At 49.9% G+C, this 17,895-nt stretch overlaps 1 protein-coding gene and 1 pseudogene across 1 annotated transcript; one reads left to right on the plus strand and one right to left on the minus strand.

Moving 5' to 3' along the window:
• The first annotated feature begins 774 nt into the window (after positions 1–774).
• Positions 775–12,749, plus strand: Ccdc92b (coiled-coil domain containing 92B). The gene is made up of 3 exons (XM_090351652.1): positions 775–922; positions 8,438–8,485; positions 11,740–12,749. Exons 1-3 carry the CDS (start codon positions 793–795, stop codon positions 12,327–12,329), a joined length of 768 nt encoding a protein of 255 aa, XP_090207778.1. The 5' UTR covers positions 775–792; the 3' UTR covers positions 12,330–12,749.
• Positions 2,592–3,593, minus strand: LOC150051465 (putative monooxygenase p33MONOX pseudogene; annotated as a pseudogene).
• Positions 12,750–17,895: the final 5,146 nt, after the last annotated feature.

Consider the following 17,895-nt stretch of genomic DNA (forward strand, 5'->3'; position numbering starts at 1 on the left):
TTTTGGCACTCTACCCCTTGAGCCACAGCTCTGCTTTCAGCTTCTTGGTGGTTAATTGGCCATTCTCTTCAGTCTGGCTTCCTAGTGTGATCCTCAGATCTCAGCCTTCTAGGAAGCTAGGATTTATAGGCATGAGCCAGAGGACCCAGGGGGGAACACACACAGGTTATATTTTGTCCTTCCTCTTCTCCAAATTCTTTCCTAACTTCCAAAGTCACTAAGTAATATTTTTTTTAAGTGCTGGGATTAAGTCCAGGGCCTCCTGCATGCCAGACAGGTGCTCTATTGATGGTCTATACTCCTCAAATTAGTCACAATATTGTTCAAAAGTTCTTTGGGGCTGGGTAACCATGGCTCATGCCACTAATCCTAGCTACTCTGGAGGCTGAGATCTGAAAATCATGGCACAAAGCCAGCAGAGGCAGGAAAGTTCATAAGACTCTTTGTCTCCAATTAACCACCAAAACATTGGAAGTGGAGCCATAGCTCAAGTAGTAGATTACTATCCTTGAGCACAAAAGCTCAAGGGACAGTGCCCAGGCACTGTGTTCAAGTCCCAGGACCAGCACATTTTTTTCTGGTATTGGAATGTGAAATCTGAATTTCTGAGTTTGCTAAGCTTACAAGTTCAAAGACCTGGGTGCGACCCCCACATCCACAAAAAACAAAACAAACAAGCAAAAAAAAAATGAGGATGATGAGAAATCTACAAGTCAGGCAGGGGTAGATGGGCTCTGAAGATAAGAGTTTACCTTGTGGTCCTCCTCAGGTGGGGCCCAGACGTGGGTTGCCATGGATACCATGTCCCTGGAGCATCAGATCCAGAGCGTGCAACGCCACATCAGCTTCCTGAAAAAGGAGCAGATGGCCCTGCTGCGAGACCTGCACCTGGAAATCCTGAGGCTGCAGAAACGCTGCTCAGGTGAGGCCACACACCTGTGTCACCAGTCACCATCCACAAGGTCACTTTCTGTGATGGGGTTACTCACTGCACACCTCACACCAACCCTTCACCTTTTTCTCTAGTTGAGGGAACAGACTCAAGGTAGCAACATAAGAGTTTGAGGACTGGCTGGGCCCCCCTGGCTCACATCTATAGTCCTAGCAACTCAAGGGGCTGAGATTTCAGAATTGTGGTTCAAAGCCAGCCCATGCAGAAAATCCATGAGACTCTTATCTCCAGTAAACTACTGGAGGGAAAAAAAAAAGCTCAAAGTGGAGCTGTTCCTCAAGTGGTAGAGTGCTAGCCTTGAACTAAAGAAGCTCCTAGCCAGTGCCCCAGGCCCTAAGTTCAAACCTTGGGACTGGCCAAAAAAAAGGGAGGGGGGAATAGATTGGGGACTAAGGACTCAGTAAAGTGGGCTAGGAGCCATTCCTGGGGATTCCTGTCCTTGTTGAGGGTCCACTGAGCATCTCCCCGCCCTCAGCAAGTGCAGGTATGGTGGCACACATTTGGGTAAATAATAATAGAAGAGCCTGGCGCTGGTGGCTCAGCCCTGGAATCCTAGCTATTTAAGAGGTTGAGATATAAGGATTGTAATTCCAAGCCATCCAGGGCAGAAAAGTCTTTAAGATTCTTTTTTTTTTTTTTTTTTTTTGAGAAAGTAAGGATTTTTATTGTCAGTACAAGTGATATAACAAAGACACAAATAAATTAATTTTTCTGACAATTTTAGACCCCAGGGCTTCTCTATGAGGGGAACTCTTCTGTAAACAAAATACCACCCAAAAAAGAGCAAGAATCTGAGCCAGTGATGAACACAGCAGGGAGAAATAGAGGATGTGTTTTCCCACAAAGTATGAGGCTCGTTTTGGTGGGGAAATGAAAAACGAATTGCCTCTCCACATTTTCTAAAAAGTTTTATGTCCCTAGCTTAGAAAAAAAAATCAAAATGAGGTCATACTAATTGCACATCTACTCAAAGTACACAATACCCTGGTTAATGTCTAGCATAGCCCCCCCCCCCACACACACAAAGAACCAGCATCCATTTATCAAGACCAACATAGTACTAGCACTCTAGTTTCTCCCTTAGTTATCCACCAAATGGCATCCAACAGATTCCACTTTAAAGTGACACAGAAGCAGGAAGAGCAGGCTGTAGTTTTGTCATGATTCACTAGGGTGGATTAAAAGAAGAAAAGGTGCCTCTAGTTCCAGCCTAGAAAGAAGGGGGACCCTGCCAAGGTCTGCCTGTTAAGTGTCCCAGTTTCAAACAAGACCCCTGCCCCTAACAAATCAGGCACTCATGGACACTGCTGGTTGTGTTGATTACAGGGAAAGAATCGAGAAGTGGGTTCAAGAGCTCCTAAACATAATTTACCTAGTAAGACAGGATCAAATCTATTGTCAGTGACACAAAAAAAAAACCCACATCATGAGATCCTCAAACATCTCCTCTGCTGACATCTAACTTGCATCAGTACTGAATAATTTTTCTAGCCTAGGGCAAAGTTGCACTACTCTTTGCTCAAAAAAAAAAAAAAAATAACAGAAAAGAAATTACTGCCTGTGTCTAGCTCCAGACTCAGCTGTGCAGGTTGGGTAGGAAAATCCCACTCATGTCAACCAAGAGGAGAGAATTCCTGGCCTAAAAGCCAGTGGGAGTGAGCACGTTGAAATCGCAGGGTCTGAGGGTGTGGGTCCATGGTGGCGGTGGCTTGTTCCCTTCTGCCCTGGGGGCATCCATCTTGGGTGGTTTGAAGGTGGCTGGGTCTCTGGCCGATTTCGCGGCCTGTGCTTGGATCAGCTCCATGGGGCTGGGTTTCTGGGCCCCCCGGTAGGCCTGGATGGTGAACCCTCCAGAATCGGACTTCTGCAGGGCTCTTGGTCCAAAGAGACTCCACTTGTCTGACATGTGTCTGTCCTTATCCCCACTTCCCGGATCCATGGTGCTAGGATTTGGGCTGGGCAAGGCTATGGAGGACGCAGAGGTAAGCCAGCCTGTGGGTTTGTGCTTAGAGGAAGATGGAGGCGTGTTGCTTGGGGTGGACTGGGGTGAGGCGGGCTGCTTCTCTTCTCTTGCAAGCTCCCTACTCTGTAGCTTCAGTTTATGGAGCGCCTCTGCCACTCGCAGGTACTTGGTTTCCTCTGTGGTGAGTCCCTTGTGGGGTGTGTAGCCAGCATCTCCCAGCCCTGCCTGTTGCTCGAAACGGTGGATGTTCTCCTGGGTCTGTTTTGTGATCAGAGAACTCATGATGACATGGGTGGCTTTAGCCTTCACCACCGGAACCTTGTGGGCCCCCTCGGTGGCCTCGGAAGTGGGGGACACACAGGCCTCTCCCTCCTCCGCCTTGGCAAGGCGCTGGTACTTGCACTCTGGGATCACTGGCTTCCAGGGAATGTTGCCCATGTCCGATGGAGGGGGGGTCGTGGGCACCGGCTCCTCCAGGGCATCGTCATAGCAGAATGCCCAGCGGCACATCCCGATGGGCAGGGTCATCTTTCCTAGAGGCCTACTAGGCTCAAGAGCTGATCCTGCGCTGTGTCCCAGCTGCCCGCGGCCCCGAATCTGACATTAAAGAGGTTCGGAGGCCCCCGGGTTCCAGAAAGGTCGTAGTGTCATCCAGAATCGAGCCATGGTGCGAGCGGAAGCCACACGGGTGGCGGGGGGGTGGGAACCTTCCACACCGTCTTTAAGATTGTTATCTCCAGGGGCCGGGAGTTTGGCCTAGTGGTTAAAGTGCTTGCATAGCATGCATGAAGACCCGGGTTCGATTCCTCGGTACCACATACATAGAAAAAACCGGAAGTGGTGCTGAGGCTCAAGTGGTAGAGCTCTAGCCTTGAGAAAGTCCAAGGACAGTGCTCAGGCCCTGAGCTCAAGCCCAGGACTGGAAAAAAAAAAAAAAAAGATTCTTATCTCCAGTTAGCCACCAAAAAGCCAGAAGTAGTGATATAACTTAAGTGATAGAGCACTCACCTTGAGCAAAATAGCTAAGGGACACCGCTTGAGTTCAAGTGCCAGTAGCATGCAAACACACACACACACACACACACACACACACACACACACACACACACACACACAATAATAAGGAGGCTGAAGTAAGAAGAGCATGTGTTCCTGTCCAGCTTGGGCTACATAGCAGGGCCTTTTTAATAATAATTATAATAATAATACAGAAAATGAAGAGGGCCTAGAGGAATTGAGTAGCAGTTGAGTAGGCAGAGTTTCCCAGGAGAGAGTACCTGGCTTCCGTGTACATGTGCTGAGATTCAAGTGGAAGGGGAGTGAGGGAGTCATTCAGAATGAAGGGAGTAGCAGAGCCAAGGCCAGAAGGTAAGGTAAGCACTCAGGGAAAGTTCTGCTTCACTGGAGAAGGCACTGCATCAAGAAGCATGCTGAGAAATGCAGTTGAAGCCAGACCGTGGAAGACACTGACAAATGCCCAGATCGCTAAGAAAGACTTTGGCCTGACTCCTGTGTATGGGGGCCCCACTGACAGTCTTTAAGCAGTAAAGTACTACTTGATCAGCATTACCGGAAGTCAGGGGGAAGGTGAACCATGAGAAAGGGAGGTTGGGAGACTAGAGACAGAGCTGATAAAGTGGGCAGGGGAGAGAGGAGATAAAGAGAAATAGGAGTGCCAGTGGGAGGTGAGTTGAAGGAAAAAGCCTGGCAACTGATTGGATTTGTGATCAGGGCAAAGGATGAATGGAATCTAAGCTTGGCCTCCACTCTTGGGCCTGCAGCCTGAGCTGCTTGGACTTCCCAGAGGCTTGGCTATAGCCCAAGTGCTCAAGTGACTGAGTCTCAGAGTGTAGGCTTCAGAGCCTGTGACTCATAGAAGAACCCAATTTATTGTATGTGTCTGTAAATTGAAGCCTGGAGAAAGACACACACACACACACACACACACACACACACACGCACACACTATGCCAATGGCAAAGTCAGAATTAGAACTCAAAGCTGCAGACTCCAAACCCAGCTTTCAGGACATTCTGTATTTCCAAAATGCCTCCTGCCAAGCCAGGTGCGATAGCTCAGGCCTGTAATCCTAGCTATTCAGGAGGCTAAGATCTGACTCAAGGTTCAAAGCCAGCCTGGGCACAAAAGGAAGGAGACTCTTATCTTCAATTAACCTCTAGAAAAAAACAAGAAGTGAGGCTTGGCTCAAGGATAGGGTGGTAGCCTTGAGCTGTAGAGCTCAGAAACAATACCCAGGCCCGGGGGTAAGGTGGTAGCCTTGAGCTGAAGAGCTCTGGGACAGGGCCCAGGATGAGTTCAAGACCCATGACCCACTAAAAAAGAAAAAAAAAAAAAAACCTGCCTCCAGCCCCTTGCTCATGAGAGGCTCCTCCTCCCCAGAAGGAAACTGAGGCCTACAGGGCTTGAGGGATCCACTTGTACAATAAATTGACTTCTAGACCTGTGGCACAAGATATTTCTGTAGTCCTGATTGTGGGGTCTCCTTTCATACCACACACAGGTCCAGCTGCCACATTCCAGGCCCGGGTCCCAGCAGGCTTTCCTCAAAAGCCCAATGCCAGGGAATAGCCCACAAGGACCCGCCCCATCTTGATGACACCTTTTCATCGCAACAAGAGCATAGAAGAATACAGAGAATCCTAAAACTTTATACCCGTTGCTCTAATTTCTTCTCATTTTGCCCTAATTCTGAAAATCTGGATACAGGCCAGATCCAAAATGTGGCAGGCAAGAACAGAGGTGCCTCCACCACCCACTGTCCTTTTCACACCCATGATGACAGGCATGGGCCTGCAGCCTCTTGGTTATTGATTAAGGGGATAAAAATAACTCTGGGCTGGACTGGAACTGCTGCTCTGGGGGCTGATGTGACTGGGTAAGACCCTCCCTTTGAGGGGGTGCTGAGGAGAACAGAGAGGAACAGAAAGAAGAAAAAAGAAAGACAAACACTGGAAATAGGAGCAGGACTCAAAGGCTAGGAAGTGGAGAGGTGGATGGCGGAGGACTCAAAACTCAGGGCTGGTGGAGCTGCCTGGATACAACAAGCCAGGCCCCTAGCCACTGGGCCAGGCACTCTCTGTTGTTGTTGTTGTTGTTGTGTTTTGGGTTGTTTTTTTTTTTTTTTGCTAGTCCAAGGTCTTAAAGTCAGAGCCTAGGCACTGTCCTTGGGCTTTTTCAAGGCTAGAGCTCTACCACTTGAGCCACAGCACCATTTCTGGCTTTTTTCTATGTATGTGGTACCGAGGAATTGAACCCGGGTCTTCGTGCATGCTAGGCAAGCACCCTACCACCAGGCTAAACTTCCAGCCCCTGTTGTTGTTGTTTGTAATCTGGGCAGCATTCCCTCACAAAGGAAGGGCTGTTTTATTCCCATCTTCCAGATGAGAATAAACTGAGACTCAAGGAGATGCTGTTCTTATTAGTTCAAGGTCACACATGGATCTGACCTCAGCTTTCACATCTAAACCCATAGAGATCAGAAGGTGGACAGGGACATTTGTCAAAGTGGGAGAGCAGAGCCCAGCTGCTCCTGTGCTTTTGAGGGCTGAAGATAAACCAGACCTTGGGGAGTTAGTGGCAGAGCCAGGATCTCTAGGGCTAATGCTCTGAACTTAGTCCAGGGTCCCTTAGGTGATACTGCAAGGCCTTGGAAGAGGCCGGGCTTGGTCTCAGAAAGCCCCAAGGGTGGAGGCACTTGAGTGCTCCAGGGACCAAGAAAGGGGTTCAGACTCAGGTCACAGCAGAAGCTCAGTCACCCTGGGCCCCTTGTCTCCTGGTAACAAGTAACCTCCCCAGAGAAGAGACCTCTGGCTAAAGCTCCTGGTCTCTAGAAAGGCCCCATAAGGTCAAAAGAGCAGGCCAGGGGGCTACAGGCTACTCAGGCCTGTCTCTGGAGGTGCTGCTGGAAGTGGTCCCCAACAAGTGCTACCTTCCAGGCCCCCGGTATCCACTCTCTTCGTTTGGGCTCTGGACTGTGATCCCACGACAGCACACAGGTGCCCTGAAGTAGGCTCTTGTAGTTTCTGGCTTCCTTCTGCTCTTTTCCCAGTCCCCTTGCTGGCAGGATTCAAATCCATGGCCCCCAGCACACCTAAGTATGTGTCCTACTACTGATAGTACACCCGTAAGGTACAATACAGCTGTAGTGGAGTTGGGGGTGTCCAGAGGAGGGACTGGGCTGAGAAATGAGACATTAAGGGATCCAAACATGAGAACAGGAAGGATGGATAGGAAACACAGTGGTGGCTGGGCACCAGCACCCAGGAAGAACCTGCTCCTACACCAGTGCCCTTTGGCACCTGCTCTACCCTGGCTGTTCAGCCCCCCTCAGCACCACACCAAAGACAATGCAGCTCCTGAACTCGGTGGTGCTGGCCCCCGTAAGCCCCTCTCTCTGCCAAAGTGCAAGTGGGGACTAGGGGTGACCTTCAGATAGTAACACCGAACACCAGCAGTGCTGGCCCTGAAAATAATGACATGACATGTGGGTGGCCCTGTTGGTAAACAGCAACTGTCCATTTCCAGGTCCCTCAAGCATCTTTGTACTCCAGCATCCATCAGCTAAACACTAATTATGGTCAAAGCCTTGTGCAGCAAGGGTCTACCAGAGCTGTGGTGTTTGGTTGACGTAGCACCCTGAGGAAGGAGCAGGTATTTCTGAAATCCTTAAACAAACCAGGTGCCTCTATCCCATAGGGGTGAGCTTTTCCCCAAGCCCCAACACAAAACTTGCACTGAAAAGATCTCTGAAGCTGGGCTCTTCGTGGCATACACCTATAATCCTAGCTACTCAGTAGGCTGAGATTGGAAGATTGCAAATCAAAGCCAACCCAGGCAAGAAAGTTCATGAGACTTATCTTCAGTTAACAACCAGAAAACCAGAAGTGGCACTGTGGTTCCAAGTGGTAGAACACTAGCCTTGAGAGAGAAAAAAAACGCACAGGGACAGTGCCCAGGCCTTGAGTTTAAACCCCATGACGGGAGTGGGGGGAGGGGAGGAATCCCTGAACTTGACATTAAGCTCGCCAGGCTCAGACTGTGCTCTGGGCAAGTTTCTTTCCTTACAGAACCATAGTAACTGCCTTTTGTGTATGAGTGTGTATATGGAGTGGTATTGGGCTTGAACTCAGGACCAGGGTTCTGTCCCTGAGATTTTTTGCTCAAGGCTAGCACTCTACCTCTTGAGCCACCACTCCATTTCCAGCTTTTTGGTGGTTAATTGGAGGTAAGTGTCTCATGGACTCTCCTGTTGAGGCTGGCTTCAAACCTTGATCCTCAGATCTCAACCTCTTGAGTAGCTTGTTGGTCTTGGGGTTTAAACTCTGACTCTGGGCTGCTGTCCCTGAGCTCTTCAGCTCAAGGCTAGCGCTGTACCACTTGATCTTTGATTTCTGATACTTCCCTGCTCTCTTTCTCTGCTCTCTCCACGCTCACTCTTTCTCTATGTCCTCTCTCTTTCTCCCTCCCCCCTCTCTCAACTAAACACTTTTCTTTCTCTCCAGAACTGACCCATGATCTGGAGATGAGAGAGGCCCAATCTCACCAGCAAGGTAAGACGACTCTCCTGGGAAGTGCCATGGGTCTCAATCAACACTTACATCTATGCATTTGCCCTTTCCAGCCTAGACTTGGGGACAGCCATTCTTCATCTTATGGAATAGAGAGCAGGAGGTTAGCCCTCACTTGCCCGTTCACCTGAGTGACCACGTGCAGTGAATAACCTCTACTGCCACGCATAGGGCCACATCAGTCTACATGGAAGAAAGGAAAGCAGAAAGATGGCATTGTGAATTCCACTTCCACCCTGTTTGCTTACTCCTTTCTGGGTCCTGTCTGCCCAGCCCTTCCCATCTTTGCACAAGTGACCCCAGTGTTGTGTCCACCTCCTGCAAGAGGCTGAGGGTGAAGGTGCCACACTTGGCAGCACGGGATCCTCAGCTTCAAGCCACTCAGTCTAGGTGAAGAGAAGACAGGCTCACAAAAGAAGCTTGAGGACAGCATCTAGGCTGTATATGTATACACACAAACATACACAGATATACACACATGTACATATGTAATATATTTGTTGTGTGTTGGTGGTAATTTTTTTCTGTTTTGCCAGTCCTGAGGCTTGAACTCGGGGCCTAGGCACTGTCCCTGAGCTTCTTTTTGCTGAGGGCTAACACTCTACCACTTAAGCCACAGCACCACTTCCAGCTTTTTCTGTTTATGTGGTACTAAGGAATCAAAGCCAGGACTTCACACGCTAGGCAAGCACTGTACCACTAAGCCACCCAGCCATAGTGGTTAATTTGGTTTGGTTTGGTTTGGTTTTTTGTTTGTTTTTCTTTTTGTTTGTTTTTGTTTTGTTTTGTTTTGCCAGTCCTGGGGCTTGAAGTCAGGGCCTGAGCACTGTCCTTGGGCTTTCTCAAGGCTAGAGCTCTACCACTTGAGCCACAGCACCACTTTCTGGCTTTTTCTATATATATGGTATCAAGGAATCAAATCTGGGTCTTCATGCATGCTAGGCAAGCACTCTACCACTAGGCCAAACTCCTGACCCATTATTTTGTTTTCTTTAAATCACAAATCTTTTTTTAAAATTTTATTTATTTAATTTTATTTTTGTGGGTCATGGGGCTTGAACTTAGCCTGAGCCCTGTCCCTGAGCTCTTCAGCTCAAGGCTACCACCCTACTCCTGGGCCTGGGCATTGTCCCTGAACTGTTCAGCTCAAGACTACTGCCTATCCTTGAGCCAAGCCCCAGTTCCATTTTCTTGAGGTTAATTGGAGATAAGAGTCTCAGGTAATTTTGTGCCTGGGCTGGCTTTGAACCTTGATCCTCAGATCTCAGCCTCCTGAATAGCTAGGATTACAAGTGTGAGCCACCGCTCCTAGCATTCATTTTTATTTTTAAAATTGATATAAGAAATTAATTTTTAATGAGGTAAGGAAAAGATAGCCTTGTAGAGATCATAATCACCAAATTATAGAATCTCCCAGAAGGAGGACTCTTTGTTATTCATTGTCTGTGAAGCACAAAGTACAGCATAGCAAAAAATAAATCCTAAAGCTAAAATAATCTTTCTTGGCCAGGATAGTTCTTAAGAACAGACTCCCTGTCATATTGATGTGTGGCATAGAGTTCAAGAGCTACATGATGAAGCTGGTATCTGGAAAAGCTGAAAGTCTGAAGCTTTGTGTCTATAAGCACCAACTAGGTATTACCTAAACACTGACAATCTACAACCAATTCTGCCTGTTTCCTTAGATGGCGACCTTGGGTGACCTCTAGGTGTTTAGAGGAAGGGAGCACATACCTCAGACACAAGATGAGGACAGTTGTGTAACATCCTTCTACTAAAGGGGTTTTTAGGGCCACCAGGACTCAGGCCACTATCATGGTGTCTTAGGGATTTTTCTTCTCTCTGTGTCACTGGATTTTTATGATGGCGACTTTCAGTTCCGTAGGAGGTCCACAATGCTCATGAGTGCCATTTTCAGGGTGCAGGTGGGGCTTATGGTCCAAGAAGACAGGCTTCTCATCTCTATTTGCATTCATCCTGATGGCCTAGGAAGATCTAAGCAGTATTACATCCCAGGCCAACCCCAGAGGTACCATTTAGATAGTCTTTTGGTAGAAACCAGGACACAACATTTAGTTAGTTATTACCAGTTCTGGGGCACTATCTCGGAGCTTCTTTTGTTCAAAGCCAGCACTCTACCACTTGAACCACACGCCACTTCTGACATTTTCTGCTTATGGGGTACTGAGGAATTGGATCCAAGGTTTCATGCATGCCAGGCAAGCACTCTACTACTTAAGCCACATACATTCCCAGCCCTATTTATTTATTTATTTAGACATGGGTACTGGGCCTGGGCAGTCACTGAGCTTTTTGTGTTTAAGGCTAGCACTCTACCACTTTGAGCCATAGCCCCACTTCTACTTTTTAACTGGTTAATTGGAGATTAACCACCAATCACAAGGACTTTTCTGCCAGGGCTGGCTTTGAACGGCAACCCTCGGATCTCAGCCTCCTGAGTAGCTAGGATTGCAAGTAGGAGCTATCCAGTGCCCAGCTAGGAAATAGCATTTTCCCCCCAATTTTATTTATGAATTGAACCCAGGGCTTCATGCATGCTAGGCAAGCACTTTACCACTAAGCCACATTCCCAGCCCAGGAAGCACTATTTTTTTTTTTAAACTTTCTGCATGGTTCCAATGTACATCCAGGACTGAAACCATCCACCAGGGCAAAGTAAACTAGTAAACAGACAAAACCAGAACATGGATTTCTCCCTTCCTGTGCATATCGTCAGCTTTGTCAGTTCCCTGCTCCATGCCACAGCTTACTTACTACCTTGGGGCTTTTACACAACCTGCTCCTCTGTCTGTAACCCCCTTTCCCAGAGGAAGCTATTTATCCACAGGATCCTAGCCCCAAACTTCTCCTGCTGGAAAGCCTTCTCTGATCAGGTCACATCCTCCTGTGGCCGAATATTGATTTGCTTCTTCCTGGCACATGGCAACCTCGCATTTACTTGTGATTGTTTACTGTCCCTCTCCTAGTGTGCCGTTTTATTATCTGCCATCTGTATACCCAGTGCCTGGCTGACACAGTGCACACAGACGGGGCTCAACGAATGACTCCGGAATAAATTAACGATCAGGAAAGGTTTTACATTGAGAGGACCTGGGGCGCGGGGTTGGGGCGGTGGTGGGTGGGTGGGTGGGTGGAAGGTTGGCACGGGTTCTAGTCCACGCCAGGCCGGGACCCCGGAGGAATCCCATCGCCTCTTCACCCTTGTCCCCTCCCAGCGGAGTCGTCCCGGGAGCTGGAGAGCCAGTGCCGCGAGCTGGAGGCGCAGCTGGAGGCGCGGGCGGCCGCCAACGCGGAGCTGCGGCGGGAGGTGGCGCAGCGCGAGGCGCTGGTGTCGGCGCTGCGCTGCAGCCTGCGCGCCGAGGAGCGCCGCTTCCTGGAGGAGCTGCGGCGCCGCAGCCACCGCGCCACCGTGCTGGGCACCGAGCTGCAGAAGCACACCGAGGCGGCCGCCTACCTCTCCTGCCAGCTGCACGCCGCGCGCCAGAGACTGCAGGCCCCGCGCCCGGGCCCCGGCGCCCCCGCCGAGTCCCGGCCTCGCCGGCGCGCACCGCGAGCCCGCCGCCCGCCCGACGCCAAGGGCCCCGGCCGGGACTGGGCCACTGCAGACCGCGCCGCCGGCGCCCTGGACGACGCCGATGCCATGCCTGACCCGGCGCTCTTCCTCTACGCCCGGAGACCCCCGCGGCCCGGCGCCCCCGGCCCACGCCAGCCGCCGCCGCCCCAGGAGCCCCCAGATCAAGGCAGCCCGCAGTCCGGGGCCTGCCGGAGCCCGACGAGCGCGCCCCAGGTGCCGGGGGACCCCTAGTAGGCACAAGGCTGGCGGGCAGTGGGGACGCCGCCCGGATCCCCGCGTCCCCGCCCCGGCGGACCTGCTGGAGGCCCCAACTCCGGTATTCTAGAGCTGCCTCCCCACCCCCACACACACTTTTGTATTTCCCCGACGTTTCCGAAGCTTTGAGTTCTCCCCCTCTCTTCTTGAGGGAGCTGCACTGTGGGGCGCTGTGTGTGTGTGTGTGTGTGTGTGTGTGTGTGTGTGTGTGTGTGTGTGTGTGAAGATTGGCAGTAATTCTAATCTGGTTCCCCACCCTGCCGAGGAGAGGGGAGGCTGGGGCGGTTACGTCCTGTTTGGGGAAAGATGACAATCCTTTGGGGAATGGGGACGGCTGGGCTGTAGGACTAGAAGGATCGCAGAGTCGTGTTGACACCCCTAGGCCTTCCTGCTCCCCTTCCCTGCCTCCCCCAGCCAGGAGGAGCCCTCCCCCAGGAGAGGTCCTATTAGTGCTGCTTTCATTTGGACGCCACTGTCCCTACCTCTACCCCACTGGTAGGTCCTTGCAGGTGAGCACCAAATACTTTAGAAAAACCTTAGAAGGCTAGGAGGCTGCCTAGAGCCCTGGTGGAGAACCTGAGACCCACTGGCCTCTGAACTTGGGGGAAGGGAGGGTGTGCGAGGGGGCCGGGGGCATAAACCCCCAGGGTTAGGAGTGGGTTTGGTGACAGGGCCCCGCGTATAAGGCTGTTTGTTCCCAGCTCAGTTGGTAGTTGTCAGCTGACCAGGCTGTGCTCAGGAAGAGAAGGTGGGGCAAGGCAAATGGATCCTTTCCTCCTTCCACAGGCCATCCTAGAGTTCCCCTCCCCCCCATCCATCTGGAGGTGGTAACTTGCCCAGCCTCTTAAACAGCTGGCTGCACTCAGAGATGGGAAGGAGGACCTAATTTGTTAGGGGTGGACTCTGTGGATAGGTGTTTGGGTTTGCTGGGAGCCAAGGAGACTATCCTGGCCCTGCCTGCTCCAGAATGCCCCCCCCCCAAAAGACTACCAGGCCCTAAGCAGATCACCCTCACCTGACTCCCTTTCTGCCCAACTCATCCTCACTACCAAAGGCAAGGAAGTGTCATTCTGGTCCAGCTCATTGGTCCCCACCTCGAAACAGTCTTTCCCTCACTCCTGGTTCCCAGAATCCCCACCCACACTGTCCTTCTGAGTTGGGCCTACACTGAGTCCTAAGTGCCTGCAAGGTCTCCCAGGAGTTCCCAAGGGAGGTCACTTTGCCCACAGCCTGTCCCAGGCAGGTCTGGACCCTGGCTGAGACTGTACATTCTATGTGTCACCCAGGAATCTGGGAGGTGAGCAGGGTCAATCTCTACAGGTGACAAACTCCTCTTCTGGCATGCTCTTCTCCTCCCCCACTCCCCCCAAGTAGAAGAGGAGAATTCCCAGACCTGTTCCCTCTGTTGGAGGAAGCAAGAATTGGATAAGAAGTCAGTAAGCACTTCCACCAGTGTGGACAGGCCACTCCTCACAGCTGACACCCCAACCTGCAGGTCTGCTAAGGCCACTGACAATAACTGTTCAGCTCCTGGGAGTCAGATGGTGGAGGTTCTTCCTGTACCCACCCCTCACCTCCCCCATCAGTTCTGTCTGTATCACCTGTCCACCCTCAGGTGGGCATGGTTCACGCTACTTCCAATGAGAATGTGTGTGGCAGCCTCACTCCTTGCCTGGAGTAGCCCATAGAGACCTTCATCTCCCACAACCATGATTTTGGAGTGAGCAGGGTGAGTTTGTTAGGTTGGTTCTTCTATAGAGATGGTGAAGTGTTTTTTTTGTTTTGTTTTTTTAATCCACCTCCCTCCCACTAAAAGCCATAGCTATCCCTGCCTGGACTTCCTTCAAGCTCTATAGCAATACTGTCACCCTCCTCCCCTTCCCTCTGGGGTACTCAGGGTATCCAATTCTGGGGACCCACCACACCCCAGTCCCAGAGATCTTCCTGTATCCTGCCTGCTTCTCCCCAGCTGACCCCACCAGCACCTCCAAATCCTGTCCCTTTTCCAGCAACCTCAGCTAATGATGCTTCTTCATTGTTTATGGGGTGCTTGGAGATTGCCCGGATAAAAGGTTCTGAGTGCTAGGATGGCTGACTGGCAGCTGAGGGGTTGGGGGTATCTGGGAAAGAGAAGTAGGCAGTGAGTTAGGGGTTGTGGGAGGGTGAGGCATGTACAGTGTTCCAATTTCAACAGAAATTTGTTTTCCCTCACTTTGTCCTGGAAATTAAGGGGGAAACTGTCCACAGCTTTCTCTTCCTGGATTTGGCTCAATCAATCAACCAGACCAGAAGAAAACCTCCCAGCCTAGCTGTGAAAAATCTGGCATAACTGAAATGAGATTGATTCTTCTCCCTTTTCTCTGCTGCATTCCCACGGGGAGGTGGCATGAGGCCGGAAGTATTGAGAAGGACTTTCAGGGACCCTAGTAGGGCTCCCACCACATCCAGATGTGGACAGACCCAGAAGGGAGAGCTGTAGGTGGGGAGCCCACTCATTCTAGAAGCCAGCCAGCTCCAACATGAGGGTTTGCACACGTGAAACTTTGTCTCCTATATTCCTTCCATGGTAACCTGCACGTGTAGAGAAAAGGGGGTCTGTTCAGGGTCAAAGAGGGGCAGCCCTTCCTCATACAAGTAGCAGGATAGAGGCCTCCTTGATGGAGTGGGGGAGGAAGTGAGCGAGGATGGAGTAATATCTCTTTCTTCCAGGATCTTGAGGACCCCTTAGTGCCCAGTCACTTCTGTGGCAGCCACAAATGGGGGCCATGCAGGGCACAAGGGATCCTGCTCCGAATTCTCTATTGATTGCGCTTTTTAATCCAATGCTTTTCAGAGTATATTCACTCACCCAAAGAAATAGAGCTCTGTGCTTTAGGGGTGACTGTCATATGCCTTATTCTTAATAAAAATGTTTGCAAAATACGTTGCAGCCGTGGTACATGCTCCACCTCTGTTCCTGTGAGAGTGGGGAGAGGATACAAGGGACACAGGATTTATAGTTGGCCAGTGCCAGTTGGACTGAGACTGGGGAGTAAGGTGGGGGTTGTGCCTCAGTAGATATTCCTCAGATAGGGCAGAAGGTGCTTTGTGAAGTGTTCTGGCTGGCATCTAAGACCTCCAATCCAAATGAATGAACAAAATCTTAAAGCAGAGCCACTGGCAAGGCTGAGGTGGGGTAGACTGGAAGGACCCCATGTCTACGATTGTTTATGGTTCTGTCCTGGATGGAATTCTGAAGACCTGGGCATCTCTGGCTGCCTGCTTTCTTGCCAGTATCTGATGTAACTACAGCAAACCCAGAATCCTGGAGATGTGAGCAACTGATGTCAAGCATAACCAGCTTTTTTTTTTTTTTCTTGCGGTCGTGGCACTTGAACTCTGGGCCTGGGCCCTGTCCTTGAACTCTTCATCTCAAGGCTACCACCCTACCCCGTGAGCCACAGCACCACTTCTGGTTTTCTGTTGATTAATTGGAAATGACTCTTATGAGCTTTGTAGTATCTAGGCTGGCTTTGAAATGTGATCCTCAGATCTCAGACTCCTGAGTAGCTAGAATTACTGGTATGAGCTACCACGCCTGGCTGTAACCACCTTTTTACCAGCTATTTTGGAGCTAGAATCTCAGGGACTTTTCTTCCCAGGCCTTGTTTGAACTGTGATCCTCTTGATTTCAGCCTCCTGAATAGGTAGGCTTATGGGCATGAACCAAACAACAGTGCCAGATCTTAGTACATTTATTTTAGGAGGAGCCGACCCCATTCATGTGACCTAGGTATGGAAGGTCACATTAAATGGGATGAAAATAGGTAGACTCATTCATAAAATAGTCAATAATATGACTTGAGAGTCCATCATAGTCAATCATAGGACCATTCATTCAAAGTTTCACGTTAGGTATTAGGGCTATAGACAAGAACAAAAGAGGGATATTGACAAAGACAAACTCTTGAGCAACTAAAATGGCTGTCTATCTGCTAGAAAGTCTGGCAGATCATTAAGCTAGGAGCAGGCCACACAAAGGGGTAGGACAGCCAGAGAATAAGAGGACTAGAAGATGTAGAGATGATGTCTAATACTTAAGCTTGGTGAACTATGCGTGAAGCTCCACATCTCTGCCCTTTTCCATAATATATGTAACAGTAGGTCATCTCCCTCTTCCTTACTTTTGCATTGAAGTAATCAGCATTGGCGTGTGTGTGTGTGTGTGTGTGTGTGTGTGTGTGTGTGTGTGTGTGTGTGTACGTGTACACTTGACCTCAGCATCCTGACTTTTTTTTTTTTGCCAGTCCTAGGATTTTTAGCTCAGGGCCTGAGCACTGTCCTTAGGTTTTCTCAGGGCTAGAGTTCTACCACTAGAGCCACAGCACCATTTCTGGCTTTTTTCTATATATGTGGTACTGAGGAATCAACCTGGGTCTTCATGCATGTTAGGCAAGCACTCTACCACTAGGCCAAGCTCCCGGCCCTGGCATGTTTTTTGCTCAAGGCCTTTTCTGCTTTTTGTTGGTTTGTTGAGGATAAAAATCTCTAGGACTTTTCTTCCTGGGCTGGCTTCAAACCTCAATCTTCAGATCTCAGCCTCTTGAGTAGCTGAGATTACAAATATGAGTCACCAAGGCCCAAATGATTTGTATTTTTTCCCTCCCCCAACTCTTCCTTTTCCTCTTCCTCTTCCTCTACCTCTTCCTCTTTCTCTTGGGCCCGTGCTGGCCCCAAACTCAAGCTCAAGCAATCTTCTTGTATTAATCTCCTAAGCAGCCAGTACTATAAGGCATCTATTACCACATCCTCCTCCCCCTCCTCCTTATTCTTTTGTTAGTTGTAGGGCTTGAACTCTGAGCCTGGGTGCTAACCCTGAGCTCTGTTGTTCAAAGCTAGGGCACTTCTACCCCTTTGAGCCACAGCACTATTTCCAGTTTTCTGGTTGTCAGTTGGAGATAAGAAACTTAGGGCCTTTTCTGCCCGGGCTGGCTTCCAACCTCGATCCTCAGATCTCAACCTCTCGAGTAGCTAGGATTACAGGCAATAGCTATTACCACTGCTTGGCTACCATATCCATTTTCTAATTTGTTTGCAATCAGCTCTTTCCTTCAGCTTCTGGGACTCAAGTTCGTGCTCAGGAAACAACAAGGATCTGTAGCTAGCCCAGAAAGTTCAGCTTAGACCTCTACTTGTTCCAGGTCTTTTATCTCTGGAAGAAATTAGAGGAAGGAAGGCCCAGCTCTGGATAAATATCTGCCTAAAGCTCTATGGTCTCATGTACAATTTGAGAAAAAGGAATGGGAAGAGAAAGAAAAAAAGAAGGAAGAGAAAGAAAGAACTTGACTTTGGGTCTTCTTGGAGGAGCCTAGCCCTCAGCCACAGTGGGAGTCAAAGGTGAAAATGTGCAGTGTCAGGACCAGAGAAGTCTCAGAGATCATCTCTGTAACCCTCTCATTAAGGCTAGGGAAACTGAGGCGTAGGTCCTCTCCCTGCCATCATCCTGTCTTCCAGGCAGCTCTGTCCACACAGTGTGGAACATTTCCTTTCTCCCGGGTTCTCA

The sequence above is a fragment of the Megascapheus bottae genome, chromosome 17 (assembly GCF_031878675.1).
Source record: "Megascapheus bottae isolate mThoBot1 chromosome 17, mThoBot2.hap1, whole genome shotgun sequence".
NCBI lineage: Eukaryota > Metazoa > Chordata > Mammalia > Rodentia > Geomyidae > Megascapheus > Megascapheus bottae.